The sequence below is a fragment of the Cimex lectularius genome, unplaced genomic scaffold, assembly GCF_000648675.2.
Source record: "Cimex lectularius strain Harlan isolate CLEC.00 unplaced genomic scaffold, Clec_2.1 scaffold208, whole genome shotgun sequence".
NCBI classification, from domain to species: domain Eukaryota; kingdom Metazoa; phylum Arthropoda; class Insecta; order Hemiptera; family Cimicidae; genus Cimex; species Cimex lectularius.
In genome coordinates this window covers 221,199-244,672 of record NW_019392797.1, presented here as the reverse complement: position 1 = coordinate 244,672, position 23,474 = coordinate 221,199, and the positions used below count along the sequence as shown (strand labels likewise).

At 35.8% G+C, this 23,474-nt stretch overlaps 3 protein-coding genes across 7 annotated transcripts in view; 1 reads left to right on the top strand and 2 right to left on the bottom strand.

Annotated features, from left to right (window-relative positions):
* The window catches only part of LOC106664851, a 106,098-nt gene extending 93,067 nt beyond the window's left edge, over nt 1–13,031 (bottom strand). The window contains exon 1 of the mRNA XM_014390877.2: nt 12,659–13,031. The gene's annotated coding sequence lies outside the window, so the exon portion shown is untranslated. The remainder of the gene's footprint in view (nt 1–12,658) is intronic.
* LOC106664852 (thrombin-like enzyme halystase) lies at nt 963–20,957 on the top strand. 4 transcript variants are annotated; one of them, XM_024228019.1, is made up of 4 exons: nt 963–1,418; nt 9,268–9,927; nt 9,992–10,111; nt 19,910–20,957. In XM_024228019.1, exon 4 carries the CDS (start codon nt 19,912–19,914, stop codon nt 20,896–20,898), a length of 987 nt encoding a protein of 328 aa, XP_024083787.1. In that variant the 5' UTR covers nt 963–1,418; nt 9,268–9,927; nt 9,992–10,111; nt 19,910–19,911; the 3' UTR covers nt 20,899–20,957. The 4 variants fall into 4 exon arrangements, with proteins under 4 accessions (XP_024083787.1, XP_014246366.1, XP_014246367.1 ...); XM_014390880.2 differs by lacking the exon at nt 963–1,418 and having other exon boundaries at nt 9,264–9,927; XM_014390881.1 differs by lacking the exons at nt 963–1,418; nt 9,268–9,927; nt 9,992–10,111 and adding an exon at nt 18,018–18,035.
* LOC106664853 (testisin-like) overlaps nt 15,077–23,474 on the bottom strand; it is a 73,018-nt gene continuing 64,620 nt past the window's right edge. Inside the window, exons 1-3 of one of the 2 annotated variants that reach the window (XM_014390883.2) lie at nt 17,665–17,806; nt 17,418–17,592; nt 15,078–17,213 (exon numbers count right to left, since the gene is read on the bottom strand). In XM_014390883.2, the coding sequence (XP_014246369.1) occupies nt 16,219–17,211 (993 nt within the window). In that variant the 5' untranslated portion in view covers nt 17,212–17,213; nt 17,418–17,592; nt 17,665–17,806 and the 3' untranslated portion in view covers nt 15,078–16,218. Of the gene's footprint in view, nt 17,214–17,417; nt 17,593–17,664; nt 17,807–23,474 lie in introns of those variants that run through there. The other variant, XM_014390882.2, reaches the window with a different exon arrangement.

Here is a 23,474-nt window from a genome sequence, read left to right as displayed (position 1 = left end):
TTTGTTACGGTTTGTCTGTCCCGTTCAAGAGCCGGAGTGGATGAGCAAAAAACGTCTGCCAAGTGGGTGGGTAATATAGCTTCCTTCTGTTTTATACATTAGTATGCGCATATTTTAATCCGTTTGTTATAAAATTCATAGGGGATCATCGAGAATGGAACCCGCATCCCTGAAAATTGCATCCGACAAATGATTTCAGAGATATAGCTGTGTACGCGATTGTACGTTTGCGCATGCGATTAAATTGATAAAGGATCTGGACACAAACCCGCACATTCATAAAAATTGGTCTTATGGTTTCCGAGTTTTGCCGGTTACAAGGAATTGACCACAGGCAAACTGACGTAAAAAATCTGTTCAAGGTCTAAAATACAATATACGAGTGTAAATTTCGATTTTGGAGTATACATTAAAGAAGGTCAATGGAGCAATATAAATATTTGTTAAATAAACGCAGCCTATTACTCATAAATAGCTATCTAAACGTTAATAGTGAATATATACGTACAAATCGTTCTGATATATTGACCATGACGCTATGATACCCTCATTTTACATGTAGATAATAACCGTTTTACTAACCTCAAAAGCTTGGATCCTAATACAGTGAACAGCATGATAAGAAGTGATATTACTGAAAAATGGCCGAATTACCACTGTGTTTACACGGATGGTTCAAAAATGGAATCGGGGGCTGGCTGCGCATTCTATGACCCGACCAATAAATATGAATATTTAATTGCCCAATGATATTAGTATTTATTCAGCCGATCTGTACGCCATAAATGCCCTTATTTATGTAAGTTCTTTTACGGACAAGAAATTCCTTATAATTAATTACAAATAAGTTCACTGCTAAAACTCAAAAATGGAAACATAAACGCATCGGATAACCTTCTGATAAATGAAATAATAGAAAAAAAATTGACTATAGTAAAAGAAAAGATTAAAAAATTAGTTGTAACTTGGGTAAATGCTCATACAGGTCACCAAATTGAAAAAGTAGATAAGTTAGCTAAAGATGCTACAATAAACGGCAAAGGATCGAAATTCAAACTCCATTTCACAGAATTATATGGCTTGCGAAAAGAGAAATACTGTGAAAATTGGCAAAACCAATATGAATGCAATGACAAAGTTAGATTTTATAAAAGAATACAACCTAGTTTTGGGACATGTTCAAGGCGGAAGAAGTGACAAAACATACGGTTAGAGTTATATGTGGATTATGAGCAAACTATGTAATACATAAAATTAATAGAGGGAGGACAGACCTATGTGACTAATGTGCGATGATGGAATCGTGCGAATACCTAATAATGGAGTACGTCAAATATGCTGGAGAAAGGAAAACGATGATTGAATCTATAATGAAATTTTGGAAGCTTCCACTCAGTATAAGTCAATTTTGGAATCAGGTAAGTTGAGCGTATACTGTCATGTAGTACAATTCTTTAAAAAGATTGGTCACAATGTATGAGAATTAATTTAGTTAAACTAGTTAAGGAGTGGAATAAATAAATTGATACATGGCGATGGCTTCTCCGGCTAAAGCCACCAAAAACAGAAAAATGAAGCAATATACTAAAATTGTTCAGAAAGTCTTGAAAAGCAAAATGGGAGTAGAAATTTCATTTTGTAGGCAAAAAATTGTTCCGACCTCCTGTATGAAAACAAAGCTACCCTACCTCCGGTAGTTCGGAAGCAAAAATTGTCAAATTTCATACATATCCGTAGGAGTCGGGTCAGAGACATCACCGCCGTCCCGGTTGCCAAACAGGAATCCGTCCCATCCGTTCACGGATACCGTCGCGGCCTCCCGCATCCGGGATATCGCGAGTCCCAGTTCCGCCGTCCCATTTCGGACCGGTCCCGCAGGAACGCGTAAAAATTTTCGGCATAGATTTAATACCCCGGCCCGTATCCAGGTTGATGTACGGCCAATTAAAGGCGGGACGAAGGCTATTTATCCGGGGAGCCTGTAATTTTACCAAGGGCATTAATCTTATTGACCGCTGAAACATTGTTATTACACGACTATTCAGAGTATTGAAAATTAAATTGTTATCAATAAAGAACTGAATAAAGAATGGAGCCTGTTTTTTAATTTTTTGGCATGTCAAATCATAGACGGTCTTCATTTTGAATATTTTGAAAAATTGCTCACGAGGATTTTTTTTTAAATTATCGCCCGTTGCATACAGAATTAAGCCCTAGCATCTATTGTTTATTTCTCGCAATTTTTTGTTACTTTAATTTTCTTCGATAGGTAAAATTTCGTTGATAAATAAAAGTACAATGACAACAAAAACCTACAAGATTTTCCAATTGCATTCTCATTTTTTATAGTTGGTTATCCTAATCCCACCTTCTTCCTCATAAAAATTTCTAAAATAGGGCCGTCGGCCTAGATTTTGTCTACAACCACACGGGAACGTGAGAAATGCCTCGCGTCCGGCTCGACTTCATCTGAGATAAGGAGGAAGCTCTGTGGGAGTGGCTCACCCCGAAGCGGATGGATATGAAATAAAGACCGGAAAAGGGGTTGAAATAGAACAGGAAACGACTTCATGGTCCGAGGGGCCGACAGGTGGGTTCGGGATAACGGCGACAATGGGGATATAGAAAACGAAAACGGTAAAATTAGCTCGTCTAATATTTCACAAATGAGGGACTTAAGCAAATAGTTTTTATATGCATATGTCTAGGGCTGTTGACCTCTCTTTATTACCTATCGTACGTAGTATAACTCTGGATTGCAGCACTCAGTTCTTAGAACTATGTTCGATTTAAATACCTCATCTGAAGAATTCTTCCAGTCGGAAGCACTATACAATGTTTTCCTTTAAAAAAATCTTCACTTCTTATTCATTGAAGAACTCATCCCTTTAAAGATATTTTCTAAATAATTCTTCAAATTACCTTTTCTCCCTTAATAATTAAAATATATAGGGATCGAAGTTTACATATTTGGTTGAAGAATTCTCCGCTTTACAGTTCATTTTCCTTTTTCATAGATCTCACTATTAGAGTTTATCGACAGTGTATGCTATACTTTTCAATACGTCTGCCAAAACATTCTTCAGACAAATCTTGTAAGCATTATTTTGTTTCATTGTTCAGCTGAAGCTCTACGTTTTACCTTGACCCTGCTAACAACTCATTTGTTGTATATTGTACTTTGAATGTCTCCGAAAAATCTTAGTCCGCCCGGACTCCCTGGTCAATAAAGATGGCACAATGGCCTAAACGCGTTTGGCAGCAGACTAGGAGAAGCTGCACTCATTATAACACCGTAATGATGTTTTCGATGGAATATTTTTTAATTTTGGCCAAAACTGTATTTACTATGACTGAAGCATTACTTACTTTGAACCGCCACATATGAAGCACTCTCAATTTGCGAGTGTTTGTAGTGCATAAGAAAAGATTAGGTTTAAGGGTGGTTTTAAAAAAATCCATAAGAACTCAGGTTTGCAATCGATATTTTCCTTGCTTCAAGGAAAAACATTGAATCATAGATACCAGCATGGTATCCAGCCCTAACTTTACGTAACAGTAACCTTAATTCTACCTAACATAGCCCTACTTTAATATAGCACTAACTTCTACCCTAGCCCATCCCTAAACTAACACGTCCGTAACTGTAACGCTAACCCTACTTGACTCTAACACTTCCAAGCATGACCTGATCTGACTCGTCCCTAATCTAATCCTAAATCTACCTAACCTGATCCTATCGGTTCCTAACCCTAATTTTAACTAAAACTGATACTAATACAAATTCTACGTAACCTAGCCCGTTCCTAACAATAATTCCATCTAACCTAACTCGTCCTAAGAGTTAATCCGTTCCTTCTCCTAGCTCTAACTTAGCCTAACCCTCCCAACCCAAATCTAACCCTACCTGACCAATGTTACAATTCAAGCATTCTTCAGAGCAGTTTGTTTTACTGAATCCCGCTTACATAAAATCTTCACATCTGAAGAACTTATCATTTTACAGTGCGTTGAAGGATTCTTCGCTTTTCTCCCACTGTCAGCTTTATTATTGAAGATTCTTCGCTAAACAAAGCTATCTGAGGTGTAGTGATTACTTTCGGTTGAAGCTTTCTTAATGGTTTAGTGTATATGCTTTAACTTTCTTCACTCTCTTTCTCTCATGTCTGCTCAGAAACATTTAACCTTGTTTGGTCTCGTCAGAATATCTAAAATGAAGATTGTTTTCTTTACTGAAGCAATATTCTTGGAAACAATTTTTGTTTCTGTTGTTTTTGTCGGCCGTGTTGTTTTCATTTTTGACATTTTTTCATTTCGGAGGCATCCAAGTAGACCGCTTGTAAAAGATTATGTTTGCAAATATTTCGGCTCTCTCAGATGTATCTTCAGGATTCTTTTATAATAGTGAATGTCAAAAAAAAAATAATAATAATAAAGGCTTAACTTCAATTTACCACTCTCGCTATGAATACGTTTTTACCACCACTCACCATCCCTGGCCGACTACTTAATGAAAAAGCAACGTTGATAATCGATAAGGATATAGTGACCGACCAACAGTTGTTAATTATTGAAGTGGATGTGATCCAATGAACAAAACTTTTATAAATTTGCCAAGCTTTCGGTGTATATAATATTTCGCTTTCCTCAGGGCAAATTTATGCTTAGATTCTGTAACTCACTATTGTTTTCGAATGATAAAGATGTATTTAAAAAATGTTAAAGTCCTAAAAGTTTTTTTGTTCTGTAAATATTTCTTATGTTATAGTTTTATAACTGAGGACTTTTAACTGAGAGAACATGTGGACGGATTTAAAGGTTTTGGTCATTGGATCACTGCTACAACTGATAAGTTAAACAATTAACCTCAACTGAAGCATTCCTATATTCATAGGAGCATTCTTCGCTTTTATGAAGTTTCTTCGTAGAAACCTTGCATTACCCTTGCCACAGAAGCACTTTAATTTGTTAGTTATCATCTCCCACCTTTGCACAAGTATCAGTATATGTGCTTATCATGGTTTTCTTAATTTTTAAGTCAACAGAAACCTAACCTTAAAATAAGTGCTTCCATCGAGGGCTAATAGTTCCGAAAATCTCCCGACAACTAGCATATTTAACTGATGACTATCTTTCTCTCAATGATCAATGATTCTTTTCAGTGTTTCGTGTAAATCAAAAGTTCAAAAACAAATCCTGAATCCGTTTTACACGTTTTACGTAAACAATAGAATGTATTTACGTTTTCAATCAAGTTTATGTATGTTTATCATTGTTTCGAATTAAGAAAACTACGAGACAAGGTTTTCCGCAGTTCCCACGGCGCAATTGCGTACAATCATCACGATCTTTATCCCGTTTCTTGAATTTTCTGATCCTTTTTAAAAGCACGCTTATAACCATCGGGAAGAGGAAAGAACAAACAAAAAGAAAAACCCAACCGTCTGAATACCCACGTGCTATTTACGAAGGAAATTCGGTCTTGCAGAGGAGGACGTCTTTTTTTTCACAGGATTGCAGATCTTAAGACCATACAGGCTTTTAATGAGAATTAAAAAAAAGTCCGCTTAATCCTCGTTCATCCATTCCCATTTAAAATTATAAAATTCCGACCTCGCCCCCTAAGAAAATGTAGGCGGACAATCTGCCCATCCGAATTAGGCGGAGGGAATTTCGACAGAATATTTGAACTCCTTTTGAAACTGGATAATTTAAAAATTGAAAGTCAGGAACACAAACCGTCAAACACAGATTAGAAAGATTGCAAAAGGGATTCAAATAGGACAAATTAGGCAAATTTAAATTTAGCTCACAGCACTTTTAAACTTTATGCGCTTGCTACTGTAGGAAACAGGAAAAAATGCTTTTAACAACTTTATCCGACTTAAAATTAAGATATATACGCCAGAAAAAGAATGAATAAATCAAAAAGGGTTCTTTTTTTAAAGTCTATCGAGGAATCTCACGTTTCTGCTTATTTTTTCGTCTGGTTTTGTGGACGGGAATCGTTAGCGGAACGTTTTATGCCAAGCTTGCATCTGCTTATGATGAGGTCGACGGACCTTTTATTCGCATAATCCTGTTCGTAGCATACGGCTGATATTGGTCCTGGAGAATTCGACTGTTTCGCTTGATTTTCACCAAAACTTTAACAGTAGATTGTTGTCCTTTTGGATAATTTGAATTTTTTTAAATTAATAACATACTAGCCAGTAGACAGGGATTATAAGATAGAATTGTAAATGCAAAGATTATCAGTCTTTATACCAAATTGTATGTTACTCAATAAAGGCTGAAGTTTTTGAAGGTCTTTCTAATTGCCCTCTGATGAAAGACCCTAGGGAAGAAGGAAACGCGGCAACTTTCTTTATGAGACATTATTTTGAAACGCTTATTTTCTACAGGCGGTGATGAAATTCTCCTGCCGTGGGTGGATCCTGGGCGCCCATTGTAAATGCCACGGCTGACAAATCGGACGTTGATTTATCAGAGAAAAGCGTCAACTTGTTTCCATCGGCCTTTTGCCCCCTTGGGTCAGACCAAGACGTGAAGAAGATAATTGAAAATTTTCTAATATGTTAATTCGAACTGAAGTCAATTTGGCTGAGGTGATTTTGTTTCACGTTGTGCATCGAAGTAATTGAGAAATTTTATGAAGTTCCTCTTGAAAGACATCATCTAACACAGACAATAGGGAGGATATAAATGGGTATTTTTTACGTCTCTCCCGACGAATAATTATTATATAACCCTCCGGGATGGTAGGGTGGAAGTTTAACGGATCACCCCCTCCTTCTGTTACAGTTTAATAAAGTCCTTAACGTTATGTCACGCTTGTCCGGCAATCACAAAACGGACGGTGCGCGGTGACGGCACGGAACCGGTTTCGTCCCGCACCACGCCCTGAGTCGTCTGCATGATGCACGGGCCAGTAGAAATTTTACGGAACGGGTCAAAATCCCGACCATGAAGAAAGGGGACGGCAAAGTACCAAAGGACAATGCGGAAAGAGAAGTGTTTGAAGATTAATTACCGGTCCGACCTTGCTGGCGAAACGATAGTGACAGTCAACATCTGCAAGATTGATGAGGGATTGATCGATTAAACCCTGCTGGAATTCCGTGGACGGCTGTTCATTGACGAAAAAAAATGTTCCAACTATCGTGTCTTCTTACTTTAACAGGGCACGAATGGTCCATCTGTAAAAGGACCGGGAGATTTACGGTTACAAAATACTTCCAGACGTAAACAGCTGTACAGATTACTTTCGACGTTAAGTACCTGTTGAATGAAAATTTCCGGCTTTGTTTCGACTCGGACTTTCACCCGGGGTCAAGCCGCCGGCGGAGGCGGAACGGAACTCCTCGAACGGAGATACTTTCCGTCACGTAGAATCGCCGTTTGCAAGAATTCCGCCGTGAAATGCGAGTTCTCCTTGACCCACCTCTCCATTGTTTTCACGAATCCCCGAATCGGGAGCTGGACCGGCTAATTGGCCGGGCGTGGGTGCAGCAAGAGCATTTATCATATGAGACGACCGAATTTTTAGCAAATACAAGCCTTTCGACCTTTCTTTAACGGGCGACAAGACTTGAAAGTTCTGCTGTTATTTATCCGGTGAGGAGTGAGAACATGGAAAGACGTTTCTCCCCAAGTATGGAGAATCCTTTATTCCTCGAAATGTACGGTATTTGAAAAGCAAGTAAATATTATTGATGGAAATTATCGATGATCAGGACAATCGTTATTAAGTTCAAACATCTGACACCAAGTGTGTCTTTATATCTTCAATTTGCGCAATGAAGTTTACTGTCTGATAAGTCTCTTAGTGGATACCCTTTAATATAATAAAGGTTGTACAGTACCCCATATGCTATCAAATTAGCGGTGAGACTAGATGGACCAGAAAGAACCACACCAGTCTAACTACTTATCCCAACTTCCCTTTAATTTGCTCAATGAAGATGAATACAAATAAATATTTTTCTGCATTGTTCATCAAGCCTGATTACCATTTTCACTATTTTCGAGCATACCCTAGAATAGACGACAGGTTCAAAAGGAAACCATCAACTACCAATGGAGCAGCGAGAATATATGGACCGGAACACTTACACTTTCCAAAATATTTCGTCATGGCTTCAGTTAAGAAGACTATGATGGTTAATTCTCATGACATCTTCTTCATATTTACTCAGTCTGAGGAGACCATTATTGAAATACACTGGAGCAGAAGTTATTGACGAAACTATTTGCCACCAAATTATAGGTGGACCAAAAAGTACCAGTCTAACTAAAATTATCATATATCATTTTCTCAATGAAGTTGAATAATTATGCTTTTTTTGCACAAAGCAGAAATTCATCATCTCTGATCAGTTTGCATATTCAGTCTTTTAGTATGTACCCTTGAATAGAACGAAGGTTCGTTCATCTAATCAGATAGCTTCAACCTTGCTCTTGCAGAGTTCAGCCTTCAAAATTTTGAATTGGAAACTGTCTGTCACTATTCCCTTTTAATGGTTACCTTGTAATAGACGACTGGTTTCAATAGGAAACCATCTGCTACCAAGTGAACAGCGAAAATAGACGGACAAAATACTTTACATTTTCAAATATGTACTTCATTCCTTCAATAAATGAAAAGCTATGTACGTTCATTTTGAAGGCACCGAGCAGTGATATACTCCTCTCCATCTTTACTCAATCCGAGGAGATCCAATATCGTTTTTGCCCAGAAGAGAGATCGCTGAAAAACTATTTTGCTATCAAATTTATAGTGACACGGTAACCCAGAAGTATCACACTAACCTAACTAATTATCTCGCCTTCCCTTCAATTCATTAAATTTATAAATCATATGTTTTTGTGCTTAGTATATCAAATCTGATCACCATTTTTATTCTTTCGAGGGCACCAAGTGGACAGTGAAAATAGAGTGACAAGAACACTTTACATTTTTAAATATTTCATTACTTCAATAAATAAAAAGCTATGATGGTATGTTCATTTTGAAGCCACCGAGCAGTACTCCATAGACTCTCTTCCATCTTTACTCAGTCCGAGGACATCCAAAATTGGTTTTGCCCAGAAGACAGGCCGCTGAAAAACTATTTTGCTACCAAATTAATAGTGACGCTAGGTTACACAGAAAGACCACAGTAGCCTAACAAAATATCTAACCATCCCTTCAATTGATTACATTTATAAATTATACGTTTTTGTGCTTAGAAAATTAAATCTGATCACCATTTTCACTCTTTCCAGGATACCAAGAGAACGGTGAAAATGACGAGAAAACTTTACATTCTCAAATACTTGCTGAACCATTTTTCATCTTTACTTAGTCCGAGGACATCCATTATTCACCGTGAGATTAGGTGGACCGGAAAGTACCATACCAACCTAACTGTCATCATCCCTTCGATTTGCCCAATAATCAACCTCACTTATTTCATTAGACACTCTTGTATACATCAAACTTTCAATTGGAAAAATATGTCACCAAATTAACTGCGGATATATCTATCCCAAGAATTCTTTTGCTATGCCTTTTCTTTACCATAAGTCATCTGGTCATTCCTCGTATTCCTTCACTCGGTAGATACCATTGTAGGGTTTTTCATTGCACAAATGGTACAATGAAAAATGCCTCTAAATACATCGAAAAAAGGCGGACCTAGTCCATTTAATTAGACCACAGGCTAACTAATTCAATTACGTGCACTAAAAATACGGTTTTGCCAGTTCCTTCAGCTGAAGAAAGCAGTAGGTCAAGTTGAATCAGTCGCCACCTTCACAGAGCCGGTATCTCTCAACCTAATTAATAGGTAACTCACTAGCCCGGATATATTTTTAATCCCTGCCATTATCTCATTAATTGAATCATAATTAAACATCTTACACAATCTTTCATGCACTATGCAGGTAATTTCATTTTTATGAATTTATTAAAGCATTCAAAAATGATCATTCCATATTTTCTCTGTAGGTTAACAAAGCATTAAATGGAATCGAGTTCGACAAAGGAACGTCAATTGATTATTGGTTGTTCTTCGGGGTCGGCAAAGATATCACCAACGATAACATCGCCAGCCCAACCGGCTTCGAGGTAAAGAACGCCTACTTTTAAAATTAATCCCAACGACTCCTTGAACTTTTATCACCTTGGCGAACTGTCAGCAATAAAAATCCAACTCTGCTCTGCAAGTTTCCGCCCCATTTGGAAAGCTAGAAACTTCGCGGGTGACCCGCAACGACAATTTCTGCACGATCAGCGTGTCGCTTAATGATCTATCGTCGTACAATTTCAAACGAAAATGTCCGAGTGTTTTTGAAATAGCTTTACATAAATTAAGTTTCTAACTATTAAACACATTTGAAGTTGTTAAATATAAGAACCAGCTCTATAGATTCTATCTAAAAGTACCAACGAATTCCAAAAATTTAACTTTATTGGACTAATATGGTCTATATATGTGTTTTTTTTAGTAACCGGTTATTTAATAATATATCGGATTCGTGAGAAACGGTCAAGAATGAAGTAGTTTAGAAGAACATCTTTTTCTTTTTTTGCCGACGTTTCGACCTTTATTCGGGACCTCTTCAAGGCATAAAGTGTGGTGTTATTCTTGTGGTGTCATATTGGTGTTAATTCAAATCTTATGGTTTTCTAATTCTTAACCGCTCGTCGCGAATCCAACAAATTATTGTCTATATAATTAAAATAATGGTAGCTACTATGAATTAAAACAACCACAATTTCGAAGGTATAAAAAATCAACTGTTGGTATGGTGGTTATATTCTTTCTAGTCTACTTTATCAAGTCAGTGATCGCCCTGGCCAACCTATTCTTACTTTGTGAATTGATCAAACTTCTCACAACTATTCAACGACTCTTAGACCAATCAGGACAGCTTCGAAATTATATCACCGCGTAAAATAATTGGTAAGAGAATTGGCATAACAGAACATTTTAGAGAAAATCACAATACTAATTATATAATAAATGAATGTAGACGATAAAACCATCTCAACTTAAAATTAAACAACAATTACAACAGAACGAATTAGGCTACTAGCTGAGTAAGTTAGCTTCAAAAATAGCTAGAGTTTTATACATAAATTACATAATAAATAAAAAAATATATATTTCTATTGTTCTCTCTCTCTCTCTCTCTCTCTCTCTAACTCTCGATCTATTTATCTATCTTTTCCACTCTCTCTTTCTCTGTCTGTCTGTCCATCTCTCTACCTATTTGTCTCGCTTTAAAATAATTAAATGTACTAAACATTAAAGATAGAAAAGTGAAGAAAAATTTCTTTTATGAGTTCTCTCAGTCTCCCACCCTCTTCCATTCACTCTCTCTCTCTCTCTCTCTCTCTCTCTCTCTAACTCTCGATCTATCTATCTATCTATCTATCTCTATCTCTCTCTATCTCTCTCTCTCTCTATCTCTCTCTCTCTATCTCTCTCTCTATCTCTCTCTCTCTCTATCTCTCTCTCTCTCTTTCTCTGTCTGTCTGTCCATCTCTCTATCTATTTGTCTCGCTTTAAAATAATTCAATGTACTAAAGATAGAAAAGTGAAGAAAAATTTCTTTTATGAGTTCTCTCAGTCTCCGACTCTCTTCCATTCTCTCTCTTTTTCTCTCTCTCACACACAAAGTGTAATAGTTTATGTAATAAATTTACAACGCAAAACTAATCTATGTAGCCAGCATTTCTGAAAATCAGTAACCAAACCTTTCTTATCTATCATATTTGATAATACGTAAATAACAGCAGCAATAAAATAATGATAAACAACAACATCCGTTATTTTCTTTTTTGACTAGCTTTTCGAGTAACAAAAAGGACTAGGTTTTGAGCATTGTATGTACTGTAGTTATAAAATAATTTTTGTTTAGTGTCAGTTCCGAAAGCGTTATAAGTACTATTTTATTTGTTAAATTATTTTTATTTTATATTTTGCCACTTCTCACTTTTATATGCTTTATATGACTAACCATAAAATTATAAACAACCGGTAAAACGAGCCAACTCAATATGGGAGTAAATGTTACTTAATTTTTTATATTGACAACTGTTTTTAGTTTATCGTTGTCATATTTTATTGAGATAAAAAAAACAACTTTGCCAATAAAAATGGTATTAAGCTGTTTTATTACGAAAATACATAACGTAATATTTTTTAAATATATTATGGGGGGCGAATTTTCTAAAATCTGAAGTCAATGTTTTGATGGTATATATAAAAGGCATATCTCAATGTAATGCAATTTAGATTTTTTTTTAAACATTACATCTAAAACGGCGAACGAATTTGTCAAAATGTACTAAAACCCAATTAAGAAATAAAAAAACATTGGTCTCCATGTGCCCAATTGTAAACTGACTACATAAATATTCCATTTTGCCAGTAAATAACACTAAATTACCACTGAAGGAATAAATTAAAAGCATTCTAAAATATTTTATTTACACACAAAAACCGTGAAATTGTCCAAGGAACAAATTTCAAATAAACACTTTTGAATAAAAGAATTTGTTTAAAAATTTGACAATATTTGATCAAAAGAGGTATGAAGAAGTCCCAGTCAGTATTGTTAAACGATATAATATTTTTGGATTTATTTATTGAATTTCGTGACATACCCGTAGTTTTATATCCATGTAAACAATTCCGGGATCACAGGACACGAACCACTCTTTTCGAGTTCCTTCAGAGCACTGATGACTGAGTGTTGTTTGGTCCGCTCCGTGGATACCCCTACCACGACAGCAACATCACTGATCCCTTCACGAGAGCTATCTCTAGCTGGCTATGACTAACTACGACTATGCCGATAATAGGAAGATTGTTCTTTGTCGGACGATGTCACCTAATTCTCGGTGAATTTGTTCCATTTCGGCGAAAAACTGATTGGACATGAAATGACTCACATTGCGCGGTCGGATTGCAGGACTTGCAGGGGAGGATCAGGTTGGTGTGCCACGGATTTTGACCACACTTTTTTTTGTGATTCTACATTGTAAAATATCGAACACGTATCCGCCACTTCTTGTGAATATGTCCTGGTTTCACCAAAAAATTTAAAAGTTGAAATTATCCGGGTTTTTTAAATATTTTTATTTCGCAGTTCTACTTGCTCAAATCAACTATGTGACTATATCCAAATATTTTTCATGTAAACTAGGTCATATATTTTTGTAAAACTAATTTGAAATCTGTAGAGGCCCCTAAAAATAAATTATAAAAATCAAAATCGAAATCTTATATATATTTTTGTGGTACATTCGTCATTAAAAAGCTGCTCCTCTTCTGTCAATGATATGTTTGACGTTAAAATCCTTTTAGCTGTTTTTGAATTATAGCCGTTTCTATCAGATGTTCCGATAATTACTACTTTAAAATTTGAAAATTTTTAAAGGCCAAATAATGGGTAATTTTCAATTCAAACAAAAATTTATATTAATGAGTCTCTAGAGGTGCTAAAACGTAATATCGAATTAGTTTCACGGAATAAAAGACCTCGTTTACTTTTAAAAATATTTGGTATTTAGAAATTTTTTGATTTTACATAAACTTTGATAGCTTTTACTATATTTTTATTGTAATATATACACAAAAAATGTTGTAAAATGATATATTTATATTGTTGATTTCAGTAAGTAGAACGGCCAAATTTAAAACAACGTATAATTTCAACTTTTAAATTTTTTGGTGAAACCAGGACGTATTCTCAAGAAGTGGCGGATACGTGTACGATATTTTGGAATGTAGAATTACCACAAAAAGTTTGGTCCAAATCCATGACACACTAACCGGTCGTCCACTTTTTAGACATTGTATTCCGAACATAATTATTATTTTACTCATTCATAGATTTTTTCTCATTCGTTTTACTTATTATAACACTTTAAATACAATTAAAGGGTGTCCTATTGATTCCCAATAATATACTTATTGCAAAGGAATAAAAATCAGGTATTTTGTGTAGTTCTAATGAAAGAACTATTTGTCGTTGGTCCAACCTTCGATGGATGAGGGACTTCTTAAACAAAGTGGAACAAAATCCAGGTCAAAATGTCAAAGAACGTTACTATTAAAGGCAGATTGTAGAAATTAAAATCCGTCGGAAAAGTTATAAAGCTCAAAACGTGGGTGATTTCTGATGAGCATGTAAACGTCAACAGGTGAAACTTGTGAGGTTTCTTCTTGAGGTGAAACCTGTAGCTTGAACGTTTCCTATCACTATGGTCTGTGCAACGTATTTTTAAGTCCATCACCCCATAGACCTCAAGACGAAATCTCATAAACTATCAATTTGTATAAAACGCCATCTTTGATAAAACTATACCCCGTAAGAGGAAATCTCGTATCTTTATGGTCGATTTCGTCCTATTTTTTACCTACCCTTGTTGTTTTGGTATGAAATGCGAAAACTCTTCCGACAGACGATCAAACAACAGCTAGAAATGGGGAAAAAGAGATTTGTATTTCTTCGATTTTTTAATTATTATTTTGCACTTCATAGAGATAGACACATCCATAATGAGAATTTCCTTAATTTTTCCTATGGTTTTATTACCATTTTTAATCAAATGATTAGCTGATTTTTCCATTGAAATTGAAAGGTACTCCTAAGTAAACATAATTTTTCATATATTTACATTTCTCTTGTCCATAATAAACGTTTTATAACTTTTCTGCATTTAGGGGATGGATTCCTGAGGGGATGGATTCCTGAGGGGAATACAATGAAAACCTAGTGGGTGGAGTGTTAACTCGCAGTACTTTCTAAGTCTGCTAGATGCCTCTTGGGACGATTTTTTAAACTCTATTCAATTAAAACTATTTTGAGGTTCATACCATAGTTACATATTTAAGGAAATAAAAAAATATGTAAGTACGATTTTATTATATTTTTGACCTTGATTTTAGTCTATAATACTCAGCAAACATCTTGTTCTTTTACACGGTACTGGCACCGTTGAAGGCAATGTTTTCGAAAAGAAAACTTTAGAAGGTTTTACTTCTTTTATATGATTATTTACTTGCATAATTTATAAAATGGATTTTTTATACTTAGGTACTATTTATTATAAAAGTGTTTTAGGAATGAACATCAACGAGCAGAACGGGACGTACACAATGCTGGGTAACGTGAACTTGTCTTCTAAATCAATTAGACCTTTGATAAGAAGGTAAATACTAACAAGAGTATAGATGCGATGGGTAATGAAGCGAAGAAAAGCAGACCGCAAGGATTTCTGCGGGGTGACTCTTGTAACGTTGAAGCACGGGGTCACTGCTTGCAGTTGCGTTATCTTTGGCTTGCCGAACGATGCGGATTTACAACAAGGCAGTGACAACGTTGTCATGGCCGGTGACAAAAATGGGAATCGCAAGGCAAAAAAAGTCTTAGAGATGTGCAGTCTTTCTGGAAGGATAGTAGGTGTTATATGGATCCAGATCTCAGCTTATGAAAAAACGGCATATCCTTCATCCCACGGACCTCAAGAAGAAATCTCACAAACTATGTTACTTCTTTGATCAAACTATAGAGCCATCTTCCCAAACCAGAGAATGTAGCAAACAAAATTTTCAATAACGATCAGATTACGAGTTCATCACTCCACGAGACACATTGAAGACCAAATTACAAATTTAAAAAAGCTTGCCTACAAAATCCTCTCAAAATATTTTCCATCGTTGTCCAATTATTTTATCCAAGCTTCTCTCAATGTTCACAAATCTGTTATGGAACAGTTAATTCGACTGTAGAAATATGTGGAACCATGGTAAATAATTTATCTAAAATACACAAGTGCGTTATTTTGTGATCAATTTTTTCATTTATTTCCTTCTCTAAAAACGGACTTGCAGGAAAAAACAAACAAAAAGTTGCCGTATAATGCGAGATTTTTTTATAGACCCAGGGCTGAAGATGACGAGAAGCCCAAACGTGCAAGAAAAAGAAGACCGAATGATAAGAAACAACTTACTAAAATACGGTGCACATACTAGTCACACCCTTCATTTGATTAAATCAAAACGATTTGTGAGATTTTCTTCCCTACACGTGCCATACAAAATTATTTTCAATTCATATTTTATGCATATGTACTTTTTTGCATAGATGGCCCAGTGAAAATCAGTACATATGTTGATATAATTTTTATTTTCATACAAATTTCTCAATTACACAATTTTACACAATAACAAAACTGATTAGAGTTAAAGTAATCATGAGCCACTGAGTGCGTGTACGGCGAGTAAAAAGATTAGAAGCAGTGCTACCTTTCTTTTTCAAACTTTGAATCATGTCAATATCAAGTTTGTAAAAAATGGAAAATTTCAGAATACTTCCGCAGTCGGGCGCTTCTTCCCCAACGCCATAGAATTTCTTCTCGCATATCAAAGGATTGCCGGCGTCGCCCTTGCAAAGACCGCCATTACTATTATCTGGCACTCCGAGGCAAAATCCACCCGACTTTTCAACTTTGAAAGAGCAAAACCCATTGTTGCACAGTCTGTCCTGACAATCTTTCATCGATATAAACTGCACCGCTCTTTTGTTCAAAGAAGGAGGAAATAGTGTTGGATCTCCCAATTTGACGTCGTACTTCTTGGCTCCCCAACCGTAGGTGTAGCAATACTTCGTTACGCTCCCTTGCGCATATTCAATGTTTTCGGAGAACTTCTTGAATAATGTTTCATATTCGTCCTGAGATGTGGGCATTCCAGCGGCATAGTCGGGTCCGCCGGCTGCTGGAAAAGCCATCGACAACTCGAAATATCCCATGCCGAACTGCCATATGCCGATATCTGGATCCATATCACACCGACTATCCTTCCAGAAAGACTGCACATCTCTAAGACGTTTTTGGTCCTGCGTTTCCCATTTTTTGTCACCAGCCATGACAACGTATTCAGTGCCTTGTTGTAAATCCGCATCGTTCGGCAAGCCAAAGATAACGCAACTGCAAGCAGTGACCCCGTGCTTCAACGTTACAAGAGTCACCCCGCAGAAATGCTTGCGGTCTGCTTTTCTTTGCAAGCTACCGACTAGCGTTCCTTCATTTACCATCGCGTCTATACCTCCTGTTAGTCGTTTCCTTCTTATCAAAGGTCTAATTGATTTAGAAGACAAGTTCACTTTCCCCACCATGCCGTACGTCTCGTTCTGCTCGTTGATGTTCATTCCTAAAACACATTTTATAATAAATAATACGCTAAATATAAAAAAATTCATTTTATAAACTTTAGAAGTAAACAATCATGTGAAAGAAGTAAAATCATCTGCTTATCCTTTTCGAAAACATTGCCTTCAAACTGGCAGTACAACCGTGCAACAATCGCTCAGTATTATGGACTGAAATCAAAGTCAAAAATATAATAAAATCGTACTTAGATTTTTTTTTTTATATCCTTAAATATGTAACTATGGTATGAACCACAAAATAGTTTTAATTGAACGGAGTTTAAAAATCGTCCCTAGAGGCATCTAGCAGACTTGGCAAGTACTGCCAGTTAACACTCGACCCACCAGGTTTTCATTACATTCCCGTCAGGAATCCATCCTCTAAATGCAGAAAAGTTATAAAACGTTTATTATGGACAATAGAAATGTAAATATGTGAAAAATTATGTTTACCTAAGAGTTCCTTACAATTTTAACGTTAAATTTAATAAAGCAACTAATGATTTTATTAACAGGGGTAATCCAGCTCTAGGAAAAGTTAAGGAAATTCTTTTTAAGGATGGGTCTGCCTCAATGAAGTGCAAAATCAAATCAACATGATTAATAAAAATATATGATGTATTATAAAATCCATTTAAACAAATTTGGAAGTAAATTATCACCTGACAGAAGAAAATTCACCTGTATATTTTTTTAAATGCATCCCTATTTTTGGGATGTCTTGAACAATAACATCATAATTGCTCATGCATTGTCGACCATAATTAAGAACAAAAATATAATAACACCATGCTTTTATCATATCATCTAATATTATAGACTTGGTAAGTTAACACCTACTTAGCAACTATCAGGTGTACACAGTAGTAAATATATATTTTTAATTATAAGAATTTCAAAAGTAAATAAAGGAAAACTGGTTGTAAGAACAGAAAAAGTTTACATTTTTTATTGAGGCAGGTTCAGCTTCAATCTTTTTCAGATAATTCATTTTAATGGGTTTTTGTCATGATTTTTCTTGAAAATATAAATTTCGATTAGTTTTGCCTAATTTGTTGCCGTTCTGTGCTATCCTATTGTCATAGCTAATCATATGAGTGCTGCCTATTTGTCTTATGATGCTATTGCTGGTGGTAATAAGTACTTTGCATTATTATTATTATTTTTTTTTATGTAGACGCAAAGATCAAGGGGACGTATTCCTAATAGATCAGGGTAACATAAATGCTATTTTGTTCAACATCTCACCAAATGATTTTTCTATCAAGTTCTATCCTTATTTTGTCTGTCTAAAAATAAAACATATGAACAAATTATTCCATTAATAATAAATTTCTCCATCAATAAAATATTCCCCCAATCTCAAAATTTTACATAACAGACGAGTGTTAACATAATCATGATTCACTGGGTGCATGTGCTGTGGGAAAAAGGATAAAAAGCAGTGCTCTTCTTTATCAACTTTTGGACAACGTTAATATCCAGTTTGTAAAAAATTTGTAAACATTTCCGCAATCGGGAACGCCTCATATTTTATTCTCAATTTTTGTCATCGGCCATGACAATCTAGTGCCTTGGGGCTGACTCAACTGCAAGCAGAGACCCAGTGCTTCAATGTTATAAGAGTCTCCCCGCAAAAATGCTTATGGTCCGATTTTCTTTGCAAGCTACCGACCATCCCGTCTACACCTCCTTTTAGTTTTTTCCTTCTTATAAAAGGTCTCATCGGTGCGGCTTCGTCAGTCGGCTTTCAACGCATTTTACTCTTGGGTAATCATCCATAAAATCCCATTCAATAGTAAATGTACTCAATAATATTTTTAAAAAATTAAATTTAGGAGTAAAAGCTATAATAAATTTATCTGTATATCGTTTCCAAATGCATGAAATATCCGGTGCTCTATTTAAAAAGACAAAACTTCTCTGGATTTTATTCAAATTCAAAATTATGACCACCGTTGGAAAACTGGATTGTTCCTCTTTCAGCCTATGTCAACAATATTTACGTTTATTTGGCATTACAAGGGAGAAAAATAAGGACGAAATAAACAAAAGCTACACAAACGTTTTATTTATTTTTTAATTTTTTTTTAAATCTCCGGTTCCAATTTATTTGCAGAGGTGACGTTTGCGCCATTACATGTAGTTTGTAGGGTTCTAGGTGTGATTACTGTTTCGACGTTATCACCATTGTTGTGATTTTCAAAAACAAACTCTGAAGCATAAATTTTGTGTGAAAAACTAATATTTGGTTTTCCCAAAAATTCATATTCGGTTTTTTTTTTGGTATATATATATATCNGTGTGTGTGTGTGTGTGTGTGTGTGTGTGTGTGTGTGTGTGTGTATTAACCTGTTTTGCTAAGTCCCTCGGTCACTATCTCAAAATTGTATTGGGCAGCTAACCCATAACAAAGCCATATATCGCTACATACATGATACAAACTTTAATTAAAGCAGATCTTAACATATAAAACTTTGAAAAAAGATTATTAAATTGAGTGAAGAATTTCTGTATCGTTTTTATTTTATTGTTTTGCAATTACCAATAAAATTTTAACAAAAGATATGTGATAAGTAAATTTTGTTTGATGTATTTTTGAAAGATACACAGATGATTATTATAGCTTGTATTTCTAAATTTGCTAAAATGGTATTTTTTATACTATGTGGACATTTATTTTTGTATGGGGTTTTAGGTATGGCCGTCCACGAGCAGACTGACAGGTACAGCAGGCTGGGGAACATGAACTTGTCTTCTACATCGATGAGACCTTTGATAAGACGGAAAAGACTAACGGGAGGGATAGAGACGTTTCCAAACGAAGCGATGATGGTCGGTAGCTTGCAAAGAAAATTAGACCGGACGCACTTTTGCGGGGTGACTCTTATAACAATGAAGCACGGGGTCACTGCTTGTAGTTGCGCCATATTCGGTTTGCCGACAGATGCGGATTTACCTCAAGGCACTGATTTCGTCGTCATGGCCGGAGATAAGCAGTGGAATACTAAAGACAAGACACGTATCAGAGATGTGAAATCGTTCTGGAGAGATTATCGGTGCAGAATGGATGAAGACGCCGGCATATGGAAATTTGGCATCGGGTATTTCGAGTTGTCGTTGCCTTTTCCATCAGCCGGCGGACCCGAATATGCGTCTGGGATCCCCACAACTCAAGCCGAATACGAAAAGGCTTTCAAAAAGTATTACGAAAACGTCAAATTTTCGCAAGGGAGCGTAACAGATTATTGCTACACCTACGGATGGGGGGCCAAGAAGTACGACGTCAAATCGGGGGATCCAACAATATTTCCTCCGGCTTTGAACAAAAGAGCGATGCAGTTTTTATCGATGAAGGACTGTCAGGACAGACTGTGCAGCCATGGGTTTTGCTCCTTCAAAATTGAAAAGATTGGCGCAGTCTGCCTCGGAGTACCGGATAACAGTAACGGTGGCGTGTGCAAAGGCGATGCCGGCAATCCTCTGATGTGCGGAAATAAATTTTTTGGTGTCGGCGAAGAAGCGCCCGATTGCGGAAATATTCTCAGATTTGCCATCTTTTACAAACTGGATATTAGTGTTATTCAAACTTTGAAAAATGGCGCCGCTCCTAGTCCTTTTTCTCACCGCACTCGCACTCAGTGGTTCATGATTGGTTTAACTCTCGTCACATATGTAACAGTGTAAGATTGTGCAACCAAATTTCGTATTAAAATAAAACACGTTATAACATATGTATGTAAATATACCATATGAGTTTTCATTTAACAAAAAGAAGAACCACTATTTAAAAATCTGTTTAGCCCAATGCCATCTACAAAATATTAATACAGATCTATTAAAAAACCTAAATGTTTTTTGAGATCTGTACTTTTATATTATAATATTTCCATATTATTATGCCAATTGTATTTTTTACCGATAAAATTAAAATGATGACTAAATTTAATTAGTAGCGAGTACGTCTACATGTAGAGAAATTAATTTTTTATAACGTTTATTTGATATTTACTACTAAATAAAAAATATTGCATTAAGAAAATATGTTGTGAAGGGTGTTCGCCTACTTGTGTTACAAACTTGACCGGTAGATTCTACATTCAAAATGGAACCAAAAAATCTTAACTAACTATGGTCCGAATCTCAACGGTATCGGAGTTATTCCACTTTTTCTGATTCTTTAAGATTTCACGACCATGCTTCAAATAAACAATTATATCTCCAAAACTAAATGGTTTTGGACAAATCCGTTGATACCAATGAAAACTACGATAAATTTCGAATAAGGTCATCAATACTAAACTCGTAAACGTTGGTGAAATAAGGATTTTAGTAGCCTGAAGTTTGAAAAATAATTTTTGTTTAAATCCATTATATTTCGTGGTCCGATTGACCAAATTACTTCTTTCGATTAATTAATCTTTATGTAAAGTATTGGTTGAAATGAAAAAGTTAGTGTCACGAGCGGGATTCGAACCCACGATCTTCGGCTAAATACGCCGCTGCTCTACGATAACTAAAGTGGTAGAGAAGCGGCGTATTTAGCCGAAGGTCGTGGGTTCGAATCCCGCTCGTGACACTAACTTTTTCATTTCTTTTGTCAATGTTGAAAAACTTACGGTGATTCGACACTACTATTTCCAAACCTAGAGACTAGCAAATTTCAGAAAACGTACTCCATTCAATATCCTTTTTAGTGGTGCAATTGCTTTTTAATTACTTTTTTCAAAGATGAAGAAATGATGAAGGATAGGAAAAAACCGTGGTCGTCGTATTGGTAAGGTGGAAAGAAACGTAAAGAAATTTTGAATGAATGAACTAAAAACGTTTTGAATCTTAAAATTCTTTCATTCCGGGGAATAATAAAACAATATCCTTTAATCAAAGGTGTAGTCGTGTTGCTAAATACGTAAACAATTGCACTATTTCGGTGTCGATCCCAAATTAAAAATCGTTTAATAAAATAACATTTAACAAAGATGACCCTCAAGGTCAGTGTTAGGCAATGGGATTCCATTTATACTCACTGCAGGACATATATTTGTACGTAAGGTAAAATTTGTCTGTACACTTTTCGTTAGGTCTATCTTCGTTCGCTAGTTTGTGAACCATACTGTTAATTCATTCAGGTATTGTTTCAAGTGTTGAGTGTCAATTGAGGGATCCGAATCACGTGTAAGAATCACTGTATCATCAGCGAATGTATGTGTTGAAATGTTAACTTGTGTAGGAATATCTGCAGTGTATATTGAAAATAGAAATAGGCCAAGTATGCTTCCCTGAGGAACACCCCTAATGAAGAAAAAGAAAATAAATTTTATTCTGGGGCTTAAAGCCCCCTTTAATAACGAAACTACATAATAGAGCCGTATCTCAACACAAATACAAAAGAACAATTACTATTGCAAAGTTACAAAACCAATTAAAAAATATGTACATTTTAAACTTATACTGAAAATATAGTGTATAAAATTAAAACAGACAATTATTCTTAACAATACGGATGATTTAATAATATTTTTGCAATTCTGGTGATAAGTTACAATGACAGGTGGTAATCAAATAGACGGGTCTTAAAGGTGGGAAGGGAAGAAGCGCAGCGGACAGAGTGAGGAAGGGAATTCCAGAGGCCCTATGAACGTGGTGAGGAAGTAACACCGAAAGCAGAAGTTCTGTGTTTAGGAGGATAGAGATCAGAAGAGCTAGAACGAGTATGACGGTTGTGTACGGAATACCTAAAGGTGAGAAGAGCATATATACGGGAGGGGGAGGGGGAAGATATTGTTTGGTAAAGGAAGGAGCCAAGGAAGTACAACCTGCGGTGGGAAGGGTATAACCACTTCAAGCTAAAGAACGTACTACATATCAGTGGGACCTCCTTAGAGAGCCGAAAATAAAGCGTACAAAACAATTCATTTAGCGCTTAAGTAATGCGTATAAAGGTGAGAATTCAGTTCCCTATTGGAATTTTCAATTATTGGCAATAATCGTCCGAGTAGTTTTTCTAGAATTTTGGCGATAGAAAGGAGACTAGGTCGATAAGAACGAGGAAGAGCAGAAGGTTTATTTGAATTATGAACCATTTTAATTACAGAGAACTTCCATTGCAATGGAAAATATGTTGTCCTGAGTACGGCGCTCTCTACGTATGTTAAGTAAACTAAGCCTCTGTGGGCCTAAATTAGTTTAAAAAATGTTTTTACTCAAGAGGGGGATGAACCTGGGATTGATTTTAATGAATCCTTTTTGGAAATAATATGGGT